This window comes from Platalea leucorodia, assembly GCF_965183815.1.
Source record: "Platalea leucorodia genome assembly, chromosome: 12".
NCBI classification, from domain to species: domain Eukaryota; kingdom Metazoa; phylum Chordata; class Aves; order Pelecaniformes; family Threskiornithidae; genus Platalea; species Platalea leucorodia.
Window position 1 is genome coordinate 13,141,625 of NC_138834.1, and position 24,498 is coordinate 13,166,122.

The 24,498-nt window shown below is 64.3% G+C and overlaps 3 protein-coding genes across 3 annotated transcripts; all 3 read left to right on the forward strand.

The window, feature by feature from the left end:
- Positions 1–638: 638 nt before the first annotated feature.
- Positions 639–3,786, forward strand: LOC309596518 (pleckstrin homology domain-containing family A member 4-like; the record flags this gene model as incomplete). Its single annotated transcript, XM_082324819.1, has 6 exons — positions 639–845; positions 1,461–1,535; positions 2,254–2,358; positions 3,147–3,219; positions 3,470–3,612; positions 3,679–3,786. The coding sequence occupies exons 2-6, from the start codon at positions 1,467–1,469 to the stop codon at positions 3,784–3,786; spliced, it is 498 nt and encodes a 165-aa protein (XP_082180945.1). The 5' UTR covers positions 639–845; positions 1,461–1,466.
- A 1,743-nt stretch (positions 3,787–5,529) lies between these two features.
- NIPSNAP1 (nipsnap homolog 1) lies at positions 5,530–8,077 on the forward strand. The gene is made up of 10 exons (XM_082325494.1): positions 5,530–5,617; positions 6,098–6,225; positions 6,338–6,383; positions 6,690–6,784; positions 6,924–6,994; positions 7,110–7,250; positions 7,440–7,471; positions 7,581–7,675; positions 7,770–7,853; positions 7,941–8,077. Exons 1-10 carry the CDS (start codon positions 5,541–5,543, stop codon positions 8,003–8,005), a joined length of 834 nt encoding a protein of 277 aa, XP_082181620.1. The 5' UTR covers positions 5,530–5,540; the 3' UTR covers positions 8,006–8,077.
- A 54-nt stretch (positions 8,078–8,131) lies between these two features.
- Positions 8,132–23,317, forward strand: THOC5 (THO complex subunit 5). The gene is made up of 20 exons (XM_082325493.1): positions 8,132–8,218; positions 9,178–9,291; positions 9,941–10,084; positions 10,742–10,855; positions 11,534–11,631; positions 12,258–12,404; positions 14,830–14,944; positions 15,444–15,576; positions 16,917–16,994; positions 17,370–17,410; positions 18,341–18,440; positions 18,932–19,040; positions 20,559–20,660; positions 20,914–21,010; positions 21,360–21,474; positions 21,990–22,093; positions 22,180–22,267; positions 22,410–22,525; positions 22,715–22,905; positions 23,139–23,317. The coding sequence occupies exons 1-20, from the start codon at positions 8,147–8,149 to the stop codon at positions 23,200–23,202; spliced, it is 2,142 nt and encodes a 713-aa protein (XP_082181619.1). The 5' UTR covers positions 8,132–8,146; the 3' UTR covers positions 23,203–23,317.
- The last annotated feature ends 1,181 nt before the right edge of the window (positions 23,318–24,498 follow it).

A 24,498-nucleotide genomic window follows, 5' to 3' on the forward strand; every position in this document is an offset into this window, starting at 1 on the left:
GAGCGGGAGCGGCGGTGATTGGGAAAAGCGGACGCCGCTCAAGAGAAGGGGGCGGGGAGAGGCGGAGCCATCGCCTAGAGAGGTGAGAGGTCGGTGACGGTGGCGCCCCCTGGCGGCGGGCGGAGCGGGCGGCGTTCTCGGGGGCGCCAGGCGCATGCGTGGGAGGGATGGGCGGGGCGGCTGCGGGCACTAGGACCCGGCAGCGGCCCCGGGCCCCCAGGCCGCCCACGGTGCCACGCGTGTCCGCGGCCCGGGGGTGTCCCCGTCCCCGTGGGGTGCCGCCCCCCCCGGGGTCCCCCGGGGCCCCTCTGCCCCGGCCGGGCCCCTCCCGCCCCGCGTGGGCGCTGCCCAGTTCGGCCCCGGCGCGGGGGGGGCAGAGACTGGGACCAGTGCCTGGGGCAGCGGGGACACGGGGCGGGACTGGGACCAGCACAGGGATAACGGGACGGGACTGGGACCGGGACAAGACTGGGACCAGTAACAGGGATAACGGGACGGGACTGGGACCGGGACAAGACTGGGACCAGTAACAGGGATAACGGGACGGGACTGGGACCGGGACAAGACTGGGACCAGTAACAGGGATAACGGGACGGGACTGGGACCAGCACCGGGATAAGGGGACAGGACCAGTACTGGGATAACAGGACAGGACTGGGACCGGTAACCGGAATAACGGGACAAGACCGGGACCAGTACAGGACTGGGACCAGCACCGGGATAACGGGACAGGACTGGGACCAGCACAGGACCGGGACCAGCACTGGGACAAGAGGACAGGACCGGGACCAGTACCGGGATAACGGGACTGGGAGCAGGGAGCCAGGACCAGCACTGGGATAGCGGTATGGGACTGGGATTGGAACTGGGACTGGCGCTGGGTAATGGGATGGGACTGGGAGCAGAACCAGCGCTGCGATATTGGAACTGGGATCAGGGGATGTGGACCGGCACTGGGATACTGGGATGGAGACTGGGATGGGGACCGGCATTGGGATGATGGGATGGAGACCGGGACCAGCACCAGGGTTATGGGATAGGAACTGGGACCAGCACGAGGATAACGGGATGGGACTGGGACCAGCACTGGGATAATGGGACAGGGACTGGGACCAGCAGGGGGATAACGGGACGGGACTGGGACCAGCTCAGGGTTACCAGGACGGGAACTGGGACCAGCACTGGGGTAATGGGATGGGACTGGGACCAGCTCGGGGTTACTGGGACGGGAACTGGGACCAGCAGGGGGTAACGGGGCGGCCCCGGCCCCCGGCAGGAGCGGGCGGGGGAGGGGCAGTAGGGGGAGCCCCCCCCCCCCGGGGGGGCACCCAGGCCTCCGGGCGCGGCCCCCCCCCGCCCCGGCGCCCCCGCAGCGGGAAGAACGGGGCCTCTGTCCCCGCGGGGACAATGGGGACATTGAGGGGCCCCGTGTCCCCAACCCCCCCCCGCTGCCCACGCAGGACCCCATGGCAGGCGGCGACGAAACCCCGCGCCGGGCCCCCGGCCCCCCCCGCACCCCCGGCCCGGGCACCCAGGTGGGCACGGGGGGGGCTGGGGGGTATGGGGGGATATTGGGGGCATGGGGGGGGGGGAGCTGAGGGGGTTATGGGGGGCTGGGGGGGCTGGGAGGTTGGGGGGGCTGGGGGGATTATGGGGTTCGGGGGGCTGGGGGGGACATGGGGTTTGGGGGGGTGTGAGGGGGATCTGGGGGGGTTATGGACGGTATGGGGGGATATTGGGGGCATGGGGTATGGGGGGATATGGGAGGATATAGGGGGGTATGGGGGGTATGGGGGGTGTGGGGGATATGGGGGGGTAGGGGAGGGTATGGGGGATATGGGGGGCATGGGGGGATATGGGGGGGAGGGGAGGTATGGGGGGAGCTATGGGGGGCATGGGGGGTATGGGGGGGTATGGGAGGTATGGGGGGATATGGGAGGATATAGGGGGGCATGGGGGGAGCTGGGGGGATATGGGGGGTGGGGGGGTATGGGGGATATGGGGGAATATGGGGGGGTGGGGGGGTATGGGGGATATGGTGGAATATGGGGGGGAGCTGGGGGCTGGGGGGGCCATGGGGAGCTGTGAGGGGGCCATGGGGGCCGGGGGGGCCGTGGGGAGCTGGGGGGGACAGAGGGGCAGAGGTCAAGTGGGGCAGGGGGGCTGGGGGGGGCCCTGGGCGCCCCCCGGCCGTGGTTGGCCGCCGGGGGGGGCCCCCCCGAGCCCCCCGCCCTGGGTGAAGCCCCTGCCCAGCCCTGCCGGGCCGTGCCGAGGGTCCACGCCTTCGGGAAGGGGGGGCAGGCGCCGCGCAGGGACCCCCGCGCCCCCGCCGCCATGCGGGGCTGGCTGGGCAAGCAGGTGCGGGGGGGCTGGGGGGGCATGGGGGACTATGGGGTTTGGGGGGGTCTGAGGGGGGGCTCGGGGGGGTATGGGGGCTGGGGCGGGGCTGGGGTGGGGGGGTCCTGGGCGGGGTTATGGGGTCTGGAGGAGTGGGGGGTGCTGGGGGGCTTATGGGGTTTGGGGAGTCGGGGGTGTTGGGGGGGTCCTGGGGGGGTTATGGGGTTTGGGGGGTTCTGGGATTTGGGGGGGGTATAGGATTTGGGGGATCAGAGAGAAATGGGGGTTCGGGGGTGTTGGGGGAGTCCTGGGGGGGTTATGGGGTTTGGGGGGCTCTGGGGTGGGGGGAGGTTGGGGGGGTCGGGGTGGGGGCTGTTGGGGGGTTATGGGGTTTGGGGGGATCTCGGATAGAGGGGTGCTGCGGGGTGTCGTGGGGTTTGGGGGGCGCTGGGGGGGTGGTGGGTCCTGGGGGGAGACGTTATGGGGTTTGGGGGATCAGAGGGAGTTGGGGGTTTGGGGGTGTCGGGGGGGTCCTGGGGGGGGTTATGGGGTCTGGAGGATCGGAGGGGGGTCGAGGGTCTGGGGGGTGAGGGGTGCTGGGGGGTTGGGGGGGTCTGGAGCGGGGGCGTGCTGGGGGGATTATGGGGTTTGGGGAGCGGAGCGGGTTGTGGAGGTCTGGGGTGCTGAGGAGTGCTGGGGGTTATGGGGTGCTGGGGGGTTATGGGGTCTGGGGGATCGGAGGGGGCTGGGGCAGTGGGGAGGCCCGGGGGGGGATGGGTTGGGGGGGCTCAACCCCCCCCCCCCCCCAGGACAGCTCGGGGCTGCGGCTCTGGAAGCGCCGCTGGTTCGTGCTGGTGGATCTCTGCCTCTTCTACTACCGGGGTGAGGGGGCCGGGGGGGTTGGGTGACCGGGGCTCCCTGGGGGTCCCTGGGGGGGTTGGGGGGTCCCTGGGGGGCTCAAGGGGTTTCTGGTGGGGGGGGAGGACTAGGGGGGGTCCCAGGAGGTTTGGGGGCAGCCGGTGGGACTCAGAGGAGCTCCCCGGCATCCCCCCGATGGTGCTGGGGGTCTCGGGGTGCCGATGGGGTCCCTGGGGGTTCTTCCCCCCCCAACTGAGACCCCTCTGCCCCCCAGACAGCAGCGAGCAGCAAGTGCGGGGCGGCCTCCCTCTGCCCGGCTACGAGATCCGCGTCCTGCCCCCGGCCCCCCGGGCCCCCCGAGCCCCCCGATTCCTCTTCACGGTCAGCCCTGGCACCCCAGATCCGGGGGTGCCCTGGGTAAGGGGGGGGACAGGGCCCGGACGCCTGGTTTCCCCTCCACCATGGACCCCCCGCCATCCCTAGGCCGAGCACCCTGGGATGCGGACGTACTGCCTGGGGGCCGAGACCCCCGAGGAGCTGAACGCCTGGGTCTGCGCCCTGCGGCGGGGCGCGTCCCCCCTGCCCGGGTGAGGGGGGCCTGGGGCCATGGGGGGGCCGGGGTAGTGGGGGGTTAGGGGGGTCCCGGAGGGTTTGGGGGGGCGGGGGGGCAGTTAACACTTTAACCCCTGTTTTCTCCCCCCCAGCTCCCCCCGCTCCCTCTCCCTGCAGGCGCCCCAGGAACCCCGGGGTGCGGGTCCCCCCTCACCCGCCTGCCCCCGCGGCTGGGGCTCCCTGTGCCCCCCGGGTGAGGGGCTGGGGACCCCCCCCACGCCCCCTCCTCACCGCCCCCCGGCCCCTCCACTGCCCCCCGGCAAGGTGAGCTGGGAGGGGGTGACCCCCAAACCAGCCTCCTCCCCCCCATTCCGTGGCATTTGGGGACTGGGGGGGGGGGGGGGGTGGAGTAGGTACCCCCAACCCCCCAGCCTAAGCCCTGGTGCCCCCCAGGCTGTTCCAACACCCTCTGTCCTGGGGTCCCATCGGTGCTGGGGTGCCCCACGGGTGCCGGTGGGTGCAGTGGTGCCCCCAGGAGCAGCAGCTGAGGGGTTTGCCCAGGGCTGCACCCCCACGTCCCACCATGGGGGATCCTGGTGGCTCCAGTACCCCCACAGCCGAGTACCTGGGGGGGTCCCAAACACCCTCGAGCTGAGCACCCCTATTCCCCAAGGCTATGGGGTAGGCTGGGGGGGCTATGGGGCAGGAGGGGCTATGGGGCAGGCTGGGGGGCTATGGGGCAGGAGGGGCTATGGGGAGGGCTGGGGGTCTATGGGGCAGGCCTGGGGGGCTATGGGGCAGGCTGGGGGGGGCTATGGGGCAGGAGGGGCTATGGGGCAGGCTGGGGGGCTATGGGGCAGGAGGGGCTATGGGGTAGGCTGGGGGGGCTATGGGGCAGGAGGGGCTATGGGGCAGGCTGGGGGGCTATGGGGCAGGAGGGGCTATGGGGCAGGAGGGCTATGGGGCGGGCTGAGGGTCTATGGGGCAGGCTGGGGGGCTATGGGGCAGGAGGGGCTATGGGGCAGGAGGGCTATGGGGCGGGCTGGGGGTCTATAGGGCAGGCCTGGGGGGCTATGGGGCAGGCTGGGGGGGGCTATGGGGCAGGAGGGGTAACGGCGTGAAGCTGTGCGGCACGATGGAGCAGCAGGCACCCCGTGCCCTCACCGCGGGCACCCCCACCCCAGGAGGAGGCCCCGGCCCGGGGGGGGCCCGGCGGGACGGAGGACACCCGGGGGGAGCCGCGGGGTCCCCCCGTGGGCGCCGCTGCCGCCGCCGCAGGTGGGTCCCGATCCCGGCCCCGGCTCCATCGCGGGGCGCCCCCGGCCCCGCCCCACCCCGACCCCGCTCCACCCTGACCCCGCCTCGCCTAGGGAGGAGCCCGAGAAAGCTCCGCCCCCCCGGAGCAGCGACCAACCAGCAGCTGCCCCCTCGGGCGGGCAGGGGGCGGGACGCAGCGGAGCAAGACCTCGCGGCCAATCAAACACCGCTCTCTCCAAATGGCTCTTCTGATTGGCTGCCGGCATCTGAGGGCTCCGCGGGAGCCCCGCCCTCCCCGGACACCGCCTCCCCGCCATCAGCCAATGAGACCTCGCCCTGGCGGCGGGCGGGAGCGAGTGGGCGGGGCCGGGAGCGCGAAGGTGTGGCCGGCCGCGGGGCGCGGCGGCCAATCAGAATCACCCTTCTGCGGGCCAGCTTCTGAGGGCGGGGCGGGGCGGGGGGCGTGGTCAGACTCGGGGCGGGGCTGATGAAACCACGCCCCCCCTCCGCCAGGCCCCGCCCCGCTGCGGGGGAAGATGGCGGCGGCGCGGGCGGGCGGCAGCGCGGCGCTGCGGCGGCTGCGGGGCAGCGGCGGTGCCCCCGGCGGAGCGCGGTGAGCGGGGGCGGCCCGGGCCCCCCCGGCCTTGGCCCCCCCTGGCCCGGCGGCCCCTTAACCCCTTAACCCCCCAACCCCCCCCTCCCCCTTTTCTCCCTGGGGGCCGCTCCCGGCGGGCGGGGCCGGGCCCCGCCGTTAATGCCTCACCCGGCGGGCAAAGGTCCGCCCGGCCCCGCCGCCCCGGGGGGGGCCCCGCCGCCCCTCGCCCTCCTGGCTACCACCGGGGCAACCCGAGCCACAACCCCCCCCCTCCATGGGGTGGGCAGAGCCGGGGCCTTCGTTGCCCCCACCCCCACCCCCCTGGCAGAACCGGGCCAGGCGCCTCGGCCCCCGCCCGGGACTGAGCCCCCCCGGCCCCGCGGTGCCGCCCCGGGGCAGGACGGGCAGCACGGCCCCGGGCCCCCGCTTCCCCCTGCGGCCGGTGGCTCCCGGGGGCGTCGGGGGGCTCCCCCGGCGCTGACCCCCCCGGTCCCGCAGGGGGTACTCGAGGGAGGCCGAGGGCAGCTGGTTCCGCTCCCTCTTCGTGCACAAGGTGGATCCCCGCAAGGACGCCCACTCCAACCTCCTCTCCAAGAAGGAGACCAGCAACCTCTACAAGATCCAGTGTGAGTGGCCCCCCCGCTCTGCTGGCCCCCGGGGACCCCCCCGGCTGCTCTGCCCTGGCCCCTGCTCCCCCGCCAGGGCCTCGGCTCCAGCCCCTCTCTGCTCTCCCCGCAGTTCACAACGTGAAGCCGGAATGCCTGGACGCCTATAACAGCCTGACGTGAGCCCTGCCGCACGGCGCAGGGGGCTGCCCGGGGTGTTGGGGTGCAGCTTTGGAGCGAGGGGGGGTGGGAGAGCTCGTGCAGGGCTCCTTGAGACCCCGGGTGGGTCCGTACCCCTGCTCCTGGCCTCAGTTTCCCTCCCTGTGAAATGGGTGTGCCCCACCGGGGCTGCTCCAGGTCCCGTTAGGGCAGACCCTTCTGTGCCCAGACCCCTCGTGCTGGGCTGGGGAGGGCAAACGGGGGTTTTGGGAGCGTTTTGGGGTGGCTGCCCCCCTGCCCCAGCCGCCCTCCCCGTGGCCCTGCAGGGAGGAGGTGCTGCCCAAGCTCCACTCGGATGCCGACTACCCCTGCGACCTGGTGGGGAACTGGAACACGTGGTACGGCGAGCAGGACCAAGCAGGTGAGGGCAGGCAGGTAGCGTGGCAAAGGCAAAGGCCTTGGCTCGTGCCGGCGGCTGGCTGTCATGTGGCGGGGAGAGCTGCTGGGTGGGCTTTTGGGGCGCTGCTCCCCATCTCCCCAGCCCTGTGCTCTCCTTCCAGTGCACCTCTGGCGCTTCTCGGGCGGGTACCCAGCCCTCATGGACTGCATGAACAAGCTCAAGCAGAATAAGGTACCGCTGGGATTGGGGCAAGCCCCCCGAGCTCTGCCCCTCGCCTCTGCCCGCCCCCCCCAGCCCGGGTCGCGCTCGCCCCCACCCCGAAATCCCCAGCTGGGGCTGTCCCCAGGAATACCTGGACTTCCGCAAGGAGAGGAGCCGGATGCTGCTGTCCCGCAGGAACCAGCTGCTCCTGGAGTTCAGCTTCTGGAACGAGCCCCTGCCCCGCCAGGGACCCAACATCTACGAGCTGAGGACCTACAAGCTGAAGGTGAGCAGCCGCAGGGGGCCGGCCCACGCCTCGGGGCGGCTTTCAGATCGATATACCCCCAGGGCGGGGGTCCTGCCTGGTGTTTTGGGGGCAGCCCCCCAAATTCCTCCCTGCTTGGTGAGGAGACCCCAAACGGGGGGAGCAGGCGGGATCTGGCTGCTCACTCTTTTTTTTTTTTTCTATTTCCAGCCGGGGACCATGATCGAATGGGGCAACAACTGGTAAGCGACCGTTTTCCTGGCATGGAGGGAGCCGAGGTGGGAAAAGGTCCCCCTAGAGCCAGGGGGGCCCCCTGGGCAACTCCCCCCTCCCGCATTTGCCACTTGCCAGGGCTCGGGCCATTAAGTACCGGCAGGAGAACCAGGAGGCAGTCGGTGGGTTCTTCTCCCAGATCGGGGAGCTGTACGTCGTGCATCACCTCTGGGGTAAGGGGGCTCCCCGCCGCACCCCCCCGGGTACCCCAGTGAGGGGGCTGGGTGTGGGGGGTCCCCGGGTGCCAGCCCCGTCCCTTCCTTGCAGCCTACAAGGACCTGCAGTCCCGGGAGGAGACGAGGAACGCGGCCTGGAGGAAGAGGGGCTGGGACGAGAACGTGTACTACACGGGTGAGTGGGACCCCCCGCCCTCGCCGGGGACCCCCCGCCCTTGCTGGGGACCCCCCACCCTCACCTCTCTCTCCTTTCCTTTTCCAGTTCCGCTGATCCGCAGCATGGAGTCACGGATCATGATCCCCCTGAAGATCTCCCCGCTGCAGTGAGCGGGGGTCTGCGCCGGGGGTGTCTGCCTGCACCCGGAGGGGCTCGCTCCCTGCCTGCACCCTGGCCCTGCTGGGGAAGGGCTGGGGGGGGGGTGTCTCTCCTTCCCCTCCCCCACCCCATTTTGGGGTGCCCTGTGAGGGATGAGAGCGGGCAGGGGTCTGCGGCCGGGGAGGGGAAGGGTGGCAGCCCCCCGTCCTGTGGCGGGTCCTCACGTGCGGCAGGGGACGGCGCTGCCGGGGGGGTGGGCAGGCTGCAGGGTGGGGGGGGTCCTCAATTATTCCGAAGGGGCTCGGTGGGTGCCGTTCCCGCCGGGAGCCTGCCCGCCTGCACCTCGCCAATTAAATATTTAATATGCCAAAGCCTGGCCCTCTCTGGGGAGGGGGGACTGGGGGTGCTGGCCCCGCCCCGGGCAGGGGGAGCAGACTCCCCCCAACCTGGTCCCACCCGGGGGGGCCACCCTGCCCCACGCCTGGGTGCCCCCCTGCGCCCGAAGCCTCCCACCCGTGCGTCCCCCCCCAAAGCCCCTCTGTGCCATCAGGGCCATGGGGGACCCCGTACCACGCCCCCCAAGCCCGTGGATACCCCCAGGGCCACTGGGGATCCCCCAAACAGGCCCCCTCCCCCTGCCGGGAGCCCCCCAAGCCCGCGGGTGCCCCCAGGACTTGTCAATGGGGACGCTGACCCCGCCCCTTTGCCGAGGCCACGCCCCCTGCTCGCCGTCGCTCGCGGTCCTCCGGAAGGGAGTGTCCGCTAGGGGGCGCCTTTAGCGGCGGCCGCTCTGCTCCGCGCTCGTTTGTTCCGCTGGTGTCATTTCCGGGCGGCGCTGACCGGGAGCGACGCGGTGAGCGGAGCCGCCGGCCCGGGGGGAACCGGGGCGGGACGGGCGGGGATGCGGCCGGGGCCGAGCCGAGCCGAGGCGGGGGGGGACGTCCCTGGGGCCCTGCGCTGGAGGTTTGGGGGGGCTCCGGTGGAGCGGAGGCCTTGGGGGTGCTGGGATGGGGGAAGATGGCGGGGGCGAGGCCTGGGCGGGCGGGGAGGGGGTGCTGGGGCTCACTGGGCCGGGAGTCTGCGGCGTCCGAGGCGGGCTGGTGGCAGGAGCCCGGAATAGCCCCGGTCCCAGGTGGCTTGGGCCCCCCTTCCCCGGCCGACAGCTTCGCCTCTCGCCCCCCAGTCCCTGGCTGGCAGCGCCATGTCGTCGGACTCCAGCAAGAAGAGGAAACCCAAAGTGATCCGCACGGATGGGGGCTTGCAGGAGGGCAAGCGGGGCAAGGCCGATGCCGACCAGGTAGGGCCTCCGGTGGCGGCAGGCTGCTTGTGTCCTCCGGCCTCACCAAGGGCTCTTCTCACACCCGCTCTTTCCTGGCCTTATTCTCCTCTTCGGGAAGTTGTGGGACCGTTGCCCCAGAGCTGAGCCGGCTCCCAGCGCCTCCGAAACTCCCACTCTGAGCTTCTGAACCCACTCCTGTCTCCTTTGGGAAACACAGCCTTCACAGAGACAACCCTTTCTCTTGAGACACAGGAAGAGCGAGCACAAGGCTGAAACGGCCCGCGGGGCTTTGCAGGTTGCCTTAAAAACACTCCCGCGAGCAGCGGCGTAACCTGAGTTCAGCCAGAGCGGGGACTGGGGTCGAAGCAGTAGTCGCCTTCCCCAGTTTCTCCTCTGTAGGGATTTGGATCTGCCTGGTGCAGGACAGGTGCCAGTTTAAACTTACCATAACTCTACAAGAGGCAGCCTGAACTCCCCAGGCGTTTTAATGCATGGTGGCGTTTGCGTCCAGGATCGTTAACAGAGTCCTCATCCTGTGTGAAAAGTTTCTTTAGGCGCAGGATTAACCGACAAAGCCAGGAATCGAGACCTGGTGATTTGTTTCCCAGCTCCCTTTCTAGAGGAGGTGGAAGGAACAAGCTGTAGAAAGCGTTTTCTGCCTTTGCAGGATGTTAGGTACTACAGCGAGGAGTGCGAGGTGGATCTCCGTGACCCCATCAAAGACTACGAACTCTACAGAGAGACTTGCCAGGAGCTCCAGAGGCTGATGGCAGAAATCCAGGAGCTGAAGAGCAGAGGCATCAAGGACAACGTAAGGAGAAGCCTCGGTGCTTGATTTAACGTGTTCTGTTCTTTGATGTTTTTCCTTAATCTGAGAGGAACGGGAGCAGGAGCCGTGACGTCCTCTGGGGCGCGTCAGGAAAATAGAACAGCCTCCCTTAAATAAAGTCAAATACGATTTAGCTGAGGCGTTGGTCTCAACTGAGCAGCCATTGTGCAGACCGAGTCCTTCTAAAGCGTCTCTGGGCTCCTCGTGGGTTGTGCTGATGGGTCGGGGGCTCCTGGGGGAGGAATTGAGCCCCTGCTGACTGCCAGGGGGTGGCTGGGCTCTTGCTGGCCCACAGTGGCCTGCCAGCCTCGGCTGTGGCTGGGGAAAGCCTTGCGCTGCGACCGCCTGCACCATCTGCTGCGCAGCAGGGTGGGCGCGTCAGCCTCAAACACCTCTGTTCCTGCTGCCGAGAAAATTCCCTAGAGCGAGCCCAGAAACCCCTCCTATTTATTTCTAGCGGGTGACCTGCGAGCCTGGCAGCGGGAGGCTCCCGCAGAAGCCCTGGTGACATTAATCGTGGCTCCTTAGTGAAGCGCGGAGCCCCCTTTGCGATGGGGCTCGCAGGAAGGGCCTGCAGCAAAGGGGCTTTGTGGCGAGAGCAGTCTCTCCCGCTTCAAACGCCTCTCTCCTGCTGCTCAGGCTTCGGAGATTGACGAGCGGCGGATTCAGAGCTGCGTCCACTTCATGACCCTGAAGAAACTGAACCGGCTGGCGCATATTCGGCTGAAGAAAGGGCGAGATCAAACCCACGAGGTACAGAGTGGGCTGGGGGGGGCGAGGAATACCGGTCCAGATTTAGCGGGATCAGAGATAGCACCGTTTCTACCAGTTCTGTCTATGGCCACTTGGGAGGAATCAAACACCAGCCAGGCTCTGGGTTTTGAATTAGAGGTTTATTAGGGGACTCTACTGTGGTGCAGCGCAAGCTCTGATTATAACGAGCGATGAAAGAGCGGTATCTGCTTCTGTCTCAAATATAACGGGGAGTTGGAAAGCTCTGTCTCGAGAGTCTGGTGTGCTGCAGGCCTGAGAAGCATGTACGTGGTTGGCCCCGAAGCTCCTTACCCAGACTTCTTGGAGAGCTTTGCACGGTTAGTGAAAAACACTCATTTTTGTTGTACCACTGAGGAAGCTGAGACACAGGGACGGGAGGGGACTCGGCCCCTGTACCCCAGCAGGTCTGCCCTGTTCTGTGCCGTGTCCCTGAAACGTGCTGGAAGGGAGCGAAATCAGTTATATCATGATCGTTTGGTTTCCCAGCCCTTGAAAATGTCTTTTTTTTCCCCAAAAAAACTGTTGCACACCCTAAAACCCGCCATTTCTAGCTGGTATGGTGAGAGGGTGCGTGTTGGTGACTCTCCTGCAGGGTGTCTTTGCTGGGAGGAAGGTAACGGAGTTTAATCCTCTGCTCTGGCCATGTCTGTGTTTCAGGCAAAGCAGAAGGTCGACGCGTATCACCTGCAGCTCCAGAACTTGCTCTATGAGGTGATGCACCTGCAGAAAGAGATCACCAAGTGCCTGGAGTTCAAGTGAGTTTGGCTGGGGAGGAGAGGGAGCAACAACGTGTCTGAGGTGGGGCAGAGGCCTCGAACGTTTGGAATCTCTTGCCCCGTTGCCTTGAGCCCCTTGCGGGAGGGGAGCGGGTGCTCCAGATGCCACCAGGCAGGAGAGATGGGGTGTCCCAGAGTTCTTGTGCTGGGACAGGGGCGAAGAGGCTCGTGTAGGGAGGAGGGAAGAAGGCATCTATGGTGACGGAGGGATGGTGGAGGAGAAAACAGGTAAATGTCAAAGACGTGGCCACGCTGGTCTCTTTGAGGACTCTCTGGTCTCTGTGTATCAGGAGTTTTCTCCGAAAGCCAAGCATTCCGTCGTGCCCGTTGCACAGGCAGCGCTCTGGGCTGTGTTTAGACTGGTGCCTCACACAGCGCTTTGGTTAATCATTTGGGGAAGGTGTCTCCCTGAAAGGAGGGTCCCTGTTCAGACCTTTCTCCGCTCTGCTGCGGTTCAGCTCGCTGGCGCTGCGGTGTTTCACGTAGCAGAGTGAAGCTGGGGCACAGGGCGTTGACACTGACCGCTCTCCTGCAAGGCACGGTTGAGTTTGGCCCTGCTGCAGCGTTTCCCACCCTTCCCCAATCTGATCCCTCTGTCCTTGCAGGTCAAAACACGAGGAAATCGAACTGGTGAGCCTGGAGGAGTTTTACAAAGAGGCCCCCCCTGAAATCAGCCGACCTGCCATCACCCTGAACGAGCCCCACCAGCAGACCCTGGCCCGCCTGGACTGGGAGCTGGAGCAGCGCAAGAGGTGGGTCGGCGGCGTCTCGGTTCGGTGTCAGCCCGCTGCGCTCTCGGCAGACCCCCGGTGTGAGCTGCGCGGCTGCCGGGGGAAGCAAACGTGGGTGGTGAAGGTTTTAACATCCTCTTGAAACAGCCAGCGTAGAACAAGTGACAGATTTACTGCGTAACTGCGGCGTGGAGGATCATTTCTTGTGTAGAGCTGGGCTTGCTGGAATCCTTGTTTCGTAGATCAGGGAGTTTTCTTTCACCTGCCTGATGAAAGAGAGCCCCGGGGGATCCTGGGGAGCAGAGCAACCTCCAAACCTGCGCGAGAGCGGCTGCCTGGCTGGGGCCGCACCTTGTGCTCTGGGTGACAACAGCAAAGCCACCTCGGCTCTCCTGATAATCCCACGTGTTATCTCACCGAGACAGCGAACATAAGTGCTGGCTCTTGGGTATCAAGGGAAGAAAAGGAATTTTATAGCTTGACGTTTCCCTGGCGTCTGCTTGGAGGCTCTTGCAGCAGGGAACGGGGACGACGCCTGCCGTGGGGGTGACATTGAAGGATGGACGGTTACGCGCTTCCATCCAGAACCTGCTTCTGCAAGACACACCATGTAGGGCGAAGCGACCCCTGTTTTGTCTGCCGCGCTGTGGAGCGAGGAGCAAAGTAAAGCCAGCCTGGCCGGGCGGCACGGCCCGGTGCTGCTGCCGTTCCTGCCTGCCTGTGCTCCTAACGCTTGCCACGGCGGGGAGCTGCCTGCGCGGTGCTCTGCTCTGCCGCGCTGCCCTGCCAGGCTCTAACCCCCAAGGTCCCTCAGCTGGTGCAGGCAGCCCAGGAGGCTCAGCTGCTCTGTCGACGCTTGCCCTGTGCAAAAAGCAATCGTGATGCCGCGTTCCCGTGTTCTGATAATGGCCAGCAGCTTTTCCAGCCAGGCGGCAGCTGAGACCAGCAGTCTGGAAAGATCAGCCTGAAGCTGCCAGTAGGTGCTGCGTGAGCAGGGCAGCTCAGCAGAGCAGTCTAGGGAGAGGGGCTGCAGGTGGGTGCTGCGTGGCTCTAACGCCTCATCCTTCGCCTCTCCCAGACCCTTCGCATCAAACCTGGCTTCTTTTGCCCGGTGGAAGGCAGCTGTTTGCGCTGCAGCCGAGATCCTCCAGACGGCTCTGCCTGCGGCTTGCGGAGGAGCGTTCAACCTGGAGATCTCTTGAGGATTCTCCTTAAAAATGATTGTTCGGTGCAAACGGTGTAGAGGGCAAAGACGAGCTGAATGGAGCCTGTCCCACGGTTGAATGTCGAATTGCTGAGAAGCCTTGCAATTCCCAGTCCTCGCCCCGCGGTGTCTAGGGAGCGGCACCGTTCATCTCTCACTGCCGTTGTGGTGGGAAATGGCCACTTCAGCTGCCTCAAGCAGATGCCGGTCGTGCTTTGGGCGCTTTCTGATGCTGTTGGGGTAATCGGCGTCCATCCATAACCATCCTGTTGTGGAGTACTGGATTTGTCTTGGCTGCTATTCCGAAAGGTGCCGTTTAATGGCGTCACAGGGATCTTTGCTGCTCTCGCTAGCTCGGGGAGCTCAGTAGAGGTGTCTGAAAGCTGGACTTCAAAACTGCGTTGTGTCGGAGCCTGTTGGGGCGTGTTGACCCAACACAAATACAGTTTTGCTTGGAAAGAGAAGCGTTTCGGTCCTGCAATGGCAGGTCGGTTGTTCCCCCTCTGAGGGGGGGTCCTCAGCACTGCGGGTGCTCTCATCTGGTGGGGAGCGGGGTCCGGAGGGGAGAGCGCAGGAGCCCCCCCAGCCCGCTGTTCCCCCTGCCGTGGCGGTGGCTCGTCCTGGGCAGCACACCTCCATACCCTGCTGTTCCTGCTGCTGCTTTCTGCTGAGCAAGAGGTTGCAATCGACAGCAACAATGAGATTTCACGCGTTCTCCCTAGACACGAGCGTATCCAGGGCTCAGGGGTTTGTGGTGAACTTGCATTTTCCTGGGTTTTCTACCCAGTTACAGAGGAGCACTTGCTCATGTATTAAACTTTGACTCTCGAGTTTGACTAAGGAGGTGATGTGACATGAAGCGACTCTGGTGTTATGAAGCAGGAAAAGCCTCTTCAGGTGTTTGGCGGGGTCGGCAGGGCTCCGTCGGCGCGGCTGCTGGCAGCAGAGGCTGGCATGGGAGCAGGTCTGCTGAGAGCAGATCTGGTTGCTGTCCCTTCTCAGAGCACAGCACAAGGCTGAGCTTCCATTTTCTCTCCCTCTTCATTTTCCAGCTCTAATCGGTTCCTTTTTGCCTCCGCTTGCCCTTGGCGTTAAGAGCTCTTTGTCTGTCACCGTGTCTGGGCTCTCCTGGTTCCTGCGGTGGCTTTTGTCAGGTCCGGAGAGCTGGGGTCCGTGACCCAGGCAGGCCCCAGCAGGCTTTGTAGCTGTGATGTGCAACGGTAACCGAATTCCCACCCCTAGGCTGGCAGAGAAGTACAAGGAGTGCCTGACCAGCAAGGAGAAGATCCTGAAGGAGATCGAGGTGAAGAAGGAGTATCTGAGCAGCCTCCAGCCTCGGCTCAACAGCATCATGCAGGTACTTGAGCTCTGCAGGAAGGAGCCGAGCTGAGGTCACGCTCCGAGGGCTGTGTTAGGCTGTGCAACACCTGGGCTGATTCTGCTTTGGAGATGTTTTGCTCCCAGTCAGCGTGGACGAGGGGTAGATCCACCTCGTGCTGAGGCTCCTCTGGAGTCTCCTTGTTTATGCGGCAATTCCTGCAGAACTGCGGACGGAGGAGTCATTAAATGGGCCTTTCCCTGGAGAGCGATACGCAGTTCCAGCCCCTTGTGAGTGCCTTGGGAGGGAAGAACAGGAGAAGGAACTGGGTTATTTGCAGATCCAAAAGTTTTCCAGCAAAGGAGAGCTGCCAGCCTTTCCCTGGGGCCTTGCCGTGCCCGTGGCTGCATTTAACCCCGCACCGCAGCTGCTGTGCTGGTTTCCAGTCTCCCACTTGCCAGCCTGGGGTGAAGGAGAGGGTGAGGAGGGTGAACTGTTCTGTTCCCAGTGATGAAGGTGAGCCCTCTTGTTCCCCCAGGCCTCCCTGCCCGTCCAGGAGTATCTCTTCATGCCTTTCGACCAGGCGCACAAACAGTACGAGACAGCCCGACACCTCCCGCCACCCCTCTACGTCCTCTTCGTTCAAGCCAGTGCCTACGGCCAGGCCTGCGGTGAGCACCGAGGGGTTGTCGCCAGCCGGGGCTGGGGGGCAATGCTCCTACCACGGGCCAGATTTCACTCCCGCTTGCAGGAAGCACTGTTTCGGGGACACTTTGGGAGGTCCTTTTTGTCCCATCTGCTCCGCTGCTGGATTCTGCTGAGCTCAGAGCAGCAGGGTGGCCCCAGGGCCAGCACAGTGAGGCAGCAGCATTTGAAACCTTGTTTGCTCAGCTCCCTCGCTGGAAGAACTGCTTGGGAAGCTCGCTTCCCACCTCTGCCCCGCTTTCTCAAGGTCGGCAGGAGCATCCCTGCAGCCTGCGAGCTGGCTCGGTGCTGACGCGGCCTCCCGAGAGCTGTCACCCCGTGGGGTGGGCGCTACGTTGTGCCACCCGTGGGTGGTGGTGACTCCAGAGCAGGCAGTACCTCTGCCTGCCCTTGCAGAGGCCCTTCCCCGCAGCTCACCTGAAAGCCTTGATCCCCTTTGGCAGCTTTGCATTTCAAGGGGCTTTCTGAAGCCTCCCTGAGTCGGCAGGGATTTCACAGCAGGGCTCAGGATCCCCCTGGGCCATCCGCACCTCCTGTGCAGAGAGAGCTATAATCCCACTTACTCTCACGCCACTCTGGGAGTGGGGCAGGCGGCAGAGGAACATGGAAGGACCACGCTGTGGCACTTGGCCGCACCAGCTCATAGAATCACAGGATGCTTTGGGATAGAAGGGACCTTTCAAGGCCATCCAGTCCAACCCCCCTGCCATGGGCAGGGACATCTTCAACCAGATCAGGTTGCTCAGAGCCCCATCCAGCCTCTCCTTGAATATTTCCAGGGATGGGGCATCCACCACCTCTCTGGGCAACCCCTGCCAGTGTTTCACCACCCTCATCGTGAAAAATTTCTTCCTTATACCTAGTCTAAATCTACCCTGTTGTGGTTTAAAACCATTCCCCCTTGTCCTGTCGCAGCAGGCCTTGCTAAAAAGACTAGTCCTTGCTAATGAGTACGTGCAGCCCTGATGACCCAGCTCCTTACTCCCTGCTTGTGCCAGTCAGATGCCAACCCTTCTTGGCTCTTGATAAAGATTTGGCCTTTACGGTTTCCAGGGACAGTCCCTCAAAACCCAACATTTTTCCTCCTCTGACCCCATCCTACCCAGGAGATCCAGCCCTGCGGTGGCCCCACGGAGCCCTCTGGACAACTGCCTCTTCCCACTGATACTCGGTTTGAGCTTCCTCTGCCACGGGGCTTTGCCTCATGCAGCCATGAAGCGGGAGCTTTCTGGGGCAGGGCTGCTTCTAACTGCCTTTCCCATACAGAAGTGGGCTTTGTAGCTTAGTTTTCATGTCTCCTCTGTAGATAAGAAGCTTGTGGTGGCCATTGAAGGGAGCGTAGAGGAAGCCAAAGCCCTGTACAAGCCGCCTGAGGACTCGCAGGGTGAGTTGGGGTGGTGTTGCCACAGGCAGGCTGCCTGATGCTCTGTGCAGGCAGAGGAGTCGGGTAGAGAAGCGGGTGGGCTCGGGGGTGGATGCTGGAATGGCGCAGTGCCTGGAGTCTGTGCCAAAGTCCCTGGCAGCTGATACCCTCTGTCCCCAGCTCCCGAGAGATGTTCGCAGCCCCTCATCTGTTGGAGTGACCCCTGGTACTGGGGACACGTTCCTGTGTGTCTGCGGCCTGCTAGGGCCCTGCTTTTGGGGGGACGGTGATGTCTGGGGGAGCTGTGGTCTCAGAGAAAGGGCCGGCAGTCCTGCTGGTTGTGGGAAAGCTGCTGAGCCCCAGGCGGTCCCCGCTTACACCCCTCTCTTTGTGCAGATGATGAAAGCGATTCTGACGCGGAGGAGGAGCAGACCACGGTAAGGGATAGCACTGTCCCCTTCCCAACGTCCTCTCCCAATGCAGTATCATGGATAAACGGATCTGCGCCTGCTAACTGGGCGGTGCTGGGAGAGCCGGGCCTGAGTGGGGCTGGGAACTAGTCCCTACGCGCTGTGAGAGCGTGTGTAGCTGCACTGATGTTAAATCCAGCTGTTTCTTGAGAGGAGAGAGGTGCCATTTCCAGTTTCTGTCCCGAACACAGTAGAATCAGGGTACAAATCTGCCCAGCTCACGTCCCACCATGCTCGCATCCCATCCGGCAGCGGCAGCCACATTGCAGCTCTCCGGCTGGAGCTGTTCCACTTTGTATAAATAGCCTGGGGCCGGGGAGGCTGGCTGGAGGCTGGCGTCCCGCGGGGAGAGGTGCCTGTCTGTCCCCTGCCATTTGCCAAAAGCGTTGAGCTGAACTCTGCACCGGGGGTTGTTCAGACCTCCCCTGGGGCGGTGTTTAGGTCCGTTGTACCTTTTGGATGCTGGGGAGAGGCCGTAGGCGCTGGCTGCCCCCAGTGTGGAAGCCATGAGAGGTCTGTGCCGCCGCTCCCCACCACCCAGCAGCAGCACCTGGTGTTTCAGGCTGTCGCTGTCGGGAAGGGTAAAGGGAAGGGTCTCAGCTTCTGCCCCTCCAAGTGGGGAAGCTTTTGGGGCCTGCAGGTCCTTGGCCCCGTCTTACAGGGGCGAGGGTGCGCCTGGGAGCTGAAGGAACGACAGGAACCTGAGCTGCTTTGTCCTCGCCCTGCAGCAGGGCAAGGGTTTCCTGCTCCCCTCCCTCCCCAGGGCTGGTCCGTGGCTGCTGTGCTGGGGGATTGGGGAACTGGTGGGAAAGGAAGAGCGGTGGGAGAGGAGGGTGAGGGCCGAGGGTTCCCCAGGAGCAGGAGAAGGATCTGACAGCTCTGTTTTGCCCTCCCCAGAAGCGGCGCAGGCCCACCCTGGGCGTGCAGCTGGACGACAAGCGCAAGGAGATGCTCAAGCGGCACCCCTTGTCTGTCACCGTCGACCTGAAGTGCAAAGGTAAGTGGGGTCTGATGGCCCTTGGCGGAGAGCATCCAAGAGTGTGTGACAGCAGGTCAGGGAGCAACTCGGCAGCAGCTTGGGATCCTCGGGGAGAGCTTGGGGTGTGGAGAGGCTTTCCTGCCCTTGGCCGAGCTGCCCCGGCAGGGATGAGCATGGCCTTCCAGGGGAGACTGAACAAGGTGGTTTATTAGCTCTGTCTCCTGGAGCTCCTCTTGCCCACGCGGGTGGGGTGACCTTGCTCTGAAGCTTCCTCCCTCTAATTGGGAGCTTTTCTCTTTTGTGGTGGGGTCTTGGGCCTGACGGATGCAGCCTGGCAAATGCTGACGGGACAGCGTTAGGGCTTACAGTGCATCGGTTGCCAGTTACTCCCCGTGTTGCTTCTCTGCCCCGTTTGCTGTTGTCCTAGCAGGGGGGGCATGCGTATACCCCTCTGCAGGGTGCTCCTAGGTAGAGCAGACAGCAGCGTTGCCCCTTCTCTGTTGGCGCAGATGAGAACGTGCTTCACCTGACCTTCTACTACCTGATGAACCTCAACGTCATGACGGTGAAAGCCAAGGTGACCACTGCCGTTGAGATGACAACTGCCATCAGTGCCGGGTGAGGAGAGCCCCGGGGGCACTGAGCCAGGAGCTCATCGGGCAGTGAGGCCTCCGCTTGCCACGAACGCCCTGCCCTGGTGTCCTGCCGTGCTCTGCTCAGTTACCTGTTGGCAGAGTGACGTGCCAAGAGCAGCATGTGGTGGCGATGTCCCTCGGCTGAGCTGTAGCTCCTGTGCCCAGTGGGCCAGGGATGCTCCACGCCCAGTTGCCTGCTCCCAGCGGGTGAGGTTTTAACCTCAATCCCTCCCCTTGCCTTACCTGGGGCACTTTAAGGGCCTTTGTGCAGAGCTGCGGTTTCAAAGCGCTGTCTTGGCTTGTCCTTTGATGGGCAAAGGAGTCGCCAAAGAGCACAGCTCCACCTCTGCCTCTGGGGAGGACTTTCACCTTGTGCATCCTCTGCCCTGCGGTACCCTTCCCCTTAGCCCCAGGGCCCTGCCCAGAGCGCTGCCAGGCTCCCGGAGCCCCGCCAGGCTGCCGCAGCCCAGGCAGCATCCTCCTCCGCTCCCTCTGTCGCAACGAGCCGGGGCAGGGAGGTTGGGAACCTCTGAGGGGAGCGGTGCCAGACCTGTCAGGAGCTGGGGGAGAACCTCTCCTGCTTGTCGCGTTCAATCGCCCTCTTGCAGCCAAAGCGCTTTCCTCCCTCCTGCAGCCTGTGCCTGGCAGCTCCTGTCACCTGCTCACTCTGCAGGTCACCTTGTCTTGAATGCCAGAGATGCGGCTGCCTCTCCCTGGGCTCTCCAGAGAGCGCTGGAGCCTGATTTGTGTGAGGAATAGCTGAAATGGCAGCTGTGGGAGCCTGCCCAGGGAGCTCTGATCAGCTGCCGGCTCTCCGGTGGCTCTCCCTGGGCCAGGAGGAGGTGCCTGAGGAAGAGGGAGGCAGGAGACGCTGGTCTGGGCTACCTGGAAACAAGTGCTGCCTCCCAACCTGTCCCATATGAGGCTTCCCAATCCTTTTGGGGTTCTCTTTTCCCCATTTTCCCCCACAACCCTCCGTGACAGCAGCTGGAGTCTCCACAGGGTTCCTGTGCAGGGTGCTCCCTCCCTCGCAGCTGCATTACCCCAAACCAGTGAGGCTCTGGCTTGAGCCAGACTCCAAACCCTACAGCCCTTTATGCTTGGTCAGGCTTGTGAGTACAGACGTGACAAATTTTATTTCATTAAGCAGAATTCCTCTGCTTAAGCTTATTGAGTGGCAAGCAGCCATCAGACCATGCCCTGCCTACGCTGCCCATGTTTTTTCCATACACATCAGCAGGTTTCGGAGTTAACGCACTGGAGTGAGCAGCTTCCTGGGAAACCGGGGAGCTGGTGCCCCGTGATTTCTATCTTTTTCACGGTCAGGGAGGAGGCAGATCTCCTTTTGGAGTGGAATTCGGGGAAAAAGCTATTCTGGTCTTGAAACCCAACTCGTGGAGCTCGTAATCCCATTCTCTAGGCTCAGAGCCTGTTAGTGGCCACCCCAGAGAGACGTGGAGCCCAGGCTGCTGCTAATTAATCTCTTCCCTCCTCCTGGCAGTGACCTGCTCTCCCCAGACTCCCTCCTCAACTGCCTCTATCCAGGAGACCATGGGAGGAAAACACCCAACCCAGCCAACCAGTTCCAGTTCGATAAAGTGGGGTGAGTGGGGCGCTGCCCAGGCGGTTGGTGTGAGCGTCCCGGCATGGCGCGTCCCTCCCCAGCTTGCCAGGGAGGGCTCGGCAGCTGGGAAGCCGGTGTCCTGCCGTTCGGCATCGGGTGGGCGCACCGGGCACGGCTTCGGGTGCAGGCAAAAGAAGCACCTGCTCCCTGCGGCTGGCTTGCCGGCCGGGCAGTGGGGGGACGGGGAGGGAATGCTCTGGGGTGGCGTAACCCTTCCTCCTTGTCCCCGCAGCATCCTGACCTTGAGTGACTACGTGACAGAGCTGGGGCACCCCTACGTGTGGGTGCAGAAGCTGGGCGGCCTGCATTTCCCCAAGGATCAGCCTCAGGCACGTCACACCCCCTCCCATCTCCCCTGGAACGTCAAGCTGGGGTTTGGGGAGGTTTTGGGGACAGTTGTGTCCTGTCCTGTCCCCCCAGGCCCCAGAGCTCCCGCTGGCACCAGCCGCTCCCAACCCACGCTGCACCCTTGGCTGGGACAGGCTCATCTGTGCAGCGGGGCCACGCCAGTGTATTTTATCTCCCGCCTGTGATTAGTCTAAGCCCCATTATGGGGGCTGAGCAGTGACTTGAGCATGTGCCTGTCCCTGTGGCTGGGTGGGGTGGCTTCTGGACTGTGGGGTCCCCAGTGGGGGCCCCACAGGCTGGCGTGAAGGTGACGGTCCCTCCTGCCCACAGCACACGGTCACTGCGGACAACTCGCTGAGCGCCAGCCACATGGAGCTGACGGTGAAGCTGCTGCGGACGAGGCTGCAGTCCCGCCTGGCTCTCCACAAGCAGTTTGCATCGCTCGGTGAGTGCTTGGCTCCCCACCCTGTGCCTGGGGACTCAGTAGCAGGGTCCTCTTGTGGAGGAGAGCTGCCTGATGTCACCTTTAATGGTGCTACAGATCTGCAATGCCACCCTCAGCATTCCCAGTCATTCCCTCTGTCCTCGGTGGTAGTGGGGCTGCGAGGGCTGCCCTGTTTTGGGTGGGAGAGGAAGGCTGTGCCCCCTCTGGATGCCCAGCACCCCTTTGGGACTGGCCATCCCTGCCCTGGGAATCGATTTGGGCTGCGGTGGGAGGTGAAGCACACGCCCATGCGTGTCGTGTGCCTGTTGGGCAGGCCAGGCGTGCGCTGCCGAGGCTGCGAGCGCCAGTGGGATCGCAGCTGGGGCTTTACAGTTCCTCTCTGGGCACCTGGTGAAAGTGTCAGAAGGATAACGACATCTCCAGGTCCCGGTTTTGGAGCATCCCCACCCGCAGGACAGCGACAGAGCTCTGTCCCCAGCCCTCCCCTGCTCAGCTGGCCTTGTCCTTGGTTTCAGAGCACGGCGTTGTGCCAGTCTCCAGCGAGTGCCAGCATCTCTTCCCTACCAAGATCGTCTCGCGCCTGGTGAAGTGGGCTGCCATTCCCTATGAAGATTACGCGGTAGGTGCCGAGCACGAGGCCGTATCCCTTCCAGCTCCCGCGCGGCGCTGGCAGCTGCTCACTCCTCCTCTTGTCTCTCCTCTCAGGAGCTGCCCTACACTAAAGATGTGATCGAGGCCGGCTTGGCTGAAGACACTCACCTCTACTACATGGCTTTGATAGAAAGGGGAACAGGTAAGCACGTTTCCTTCCCCTGGCAGTGGCCACTTCCCGCACCGCACACCCCCAGGGCGGCTTCTGGGGGTTCTTCATGGGAAACCCCTCCGGTTGGAGGCCCCGTGGGCTGCGGGTGACGTTTGTTCCCTGCCCCGCTCAGCCAAGCTCCAGGCCGCCGTGGTCCTGAACCCTGGTTACTCCACGCTGCCGCCCGTCTTCAGCCTGTGCCTGAACTGGAAGGGAGAGCGAACCAGCAGCAACGACGACAACATTCGGGTGAGCCGGGGCGGTGGGAGAGGAGGCTGGAGAAGCGCTGGCTTTTCGGGGGTGTTCCTGGCGATTCTGTGTCCGTATCAAGCGAGCTGGTGGGCAGTGCAGGGCAGGCCCATGGATGCAGCCATGGGTCCTGGGAGGGCAGAGCAGAGACCCAAGCCTGCACCATACTCATTCCTCTGCCTCTACCAGGCCATGGAGAGCGAGGTCAACGTGAACTACAAGGAGCTGTGGGGGCCCAAACCGGGCTACCAGCTCCTCACCAACCAGCTGCAGCGCCTCTGCATGGTGCTGGACGTCTACCTGGAGACGGAGCCCCACGACACCAGCGTGGAGGGACCCAAGGAGTTTCCCCAGGAGAAGATGTGTCTGCGCCTCGTCAGGTGAGAGCCTGGTGGCGTGGGGGACCCTGGGCCAGTGAGGAGCTGGGTGTGGGGGGTTGAGGGTGCTGACAGGAACCTGGTGGCATTGCTGTCCCCTTGCCTGACCTCTCCTTTACCTGCCTGTGGGGGGTCTGCCCCCCCCCAGCCGGGCGGTACCCCAGGACCAGGCCCTTTCTGTGGGTTCCGCAGGCTTCCCGACCCCCGTGGGTCAGCCTCTCCTTCTTCTCTTCCAGGGGGCCCATGCGCCTGAAGCCCTTCAAGTTCAACTACCCTCAGGGGTTCTTCAGCCATCGCTGAGCACCCCTGGGCATCGCTCCAGGCTAGGCCTCATCCTGTCCGCAGGGTGGAGCAGCCCCATCCTGCCATTTCAGTTTCTTTTCCCAGGTTTTGGGTTTCCTGTGAAGGTTTTGTAGCTGAAGAGATTAAATGCTGAACTGAAGGAAAAGCGTGTGCGTGCCCCGTCTGTGCGGAGGGCTGGGATGGGGGGGATCCGTGGGGGCTGCAGCAAGCCCTGTCCCTGGGCTCTCGCTGCCCGTACATTCCCTTGCCTGGGGCGCTGCCTGCCTCCTGCCCTCCCTCCCCACCGCAGAACTGAGATGGCTAAAAACCGAGATGGCTAAAAATAGCTCCTTTCCGGAGCCCGCACTGCAGCCCCAGCCTGTCCTTGCCTGCGCTGGCTGCCAGCCAGCTGACTCAGCACAAACCCCGCAACGGGGTGGGGGGCTTCGCCGCTTCCCCCGGCTCGGCTCCTGCAAGAGGCAGGACCTCACGGCACCGTGAGAGGGGTCGGGGTGGGAATCTCCAGCACCTCGCAGCTCCCTGCCGTGGGTCCCGAGTGGGGATGGAGCCCAGCTCCCAAAGTCATCGTCCCTCCTGGCTGCCAGCCTCTCCGCTTCTCCCCTGTGGGTGATTTCTCCCCCGGGAAGGCTGGCAGAGACCCTCCGTGCTCCTGTGCAGCCCCTGCAGTCAGCACAGTGCTGCAGTGCAGGGCGGTGCTGCAGCGCTCGGGTTAAACCCACCACCCTCCTGGGAGCCACGCTTTAAAAAGGGAAGGAAGACAAAAAGCAAACCACTACGATCCTTTTGCAGAGCTGGGGGGGGCTGGTCCTGTTTCCAGCCCTGGAAAGCCCCCTGTCCCCCCCCCCCAGCTCCCCAAGCCAGGCTTTCCTGCCTTCCTTCACCACCTCTCCCCCCGTCCCCACCCCAGACATGAGGCCAGCAGAGCCAGGACGTCTCTCTTAAGCACTTTATTTGGTTATTGCACGGAAAGCAAATAACAGTGGGCTGAGGTTCCTAGTGCACCGTGTGTCTGTGAGCGTCCCTGCAGCGCCCAGCCCCTCCCAACTGAAGCTGGCTGCAGCCTGGGTCACTGCTCGGAGGGACGGTCGTCACCCCCAGGCCAGGGAAGGACCCCGAGGACCCCACCAGCCCCCCGTCCCAAGCAGCTAGAGCTCTGCATTGCACTCATCCATCGATTGCACATACATTAAATAAATGCACTTATTGGAGAAGGGCGGTCGGTTCCCCCGGGGTCTCTTCTCCTCGGTTATAATTCAAGTGTTTACATGTGGCGCTCGGCGTATATCACATTCT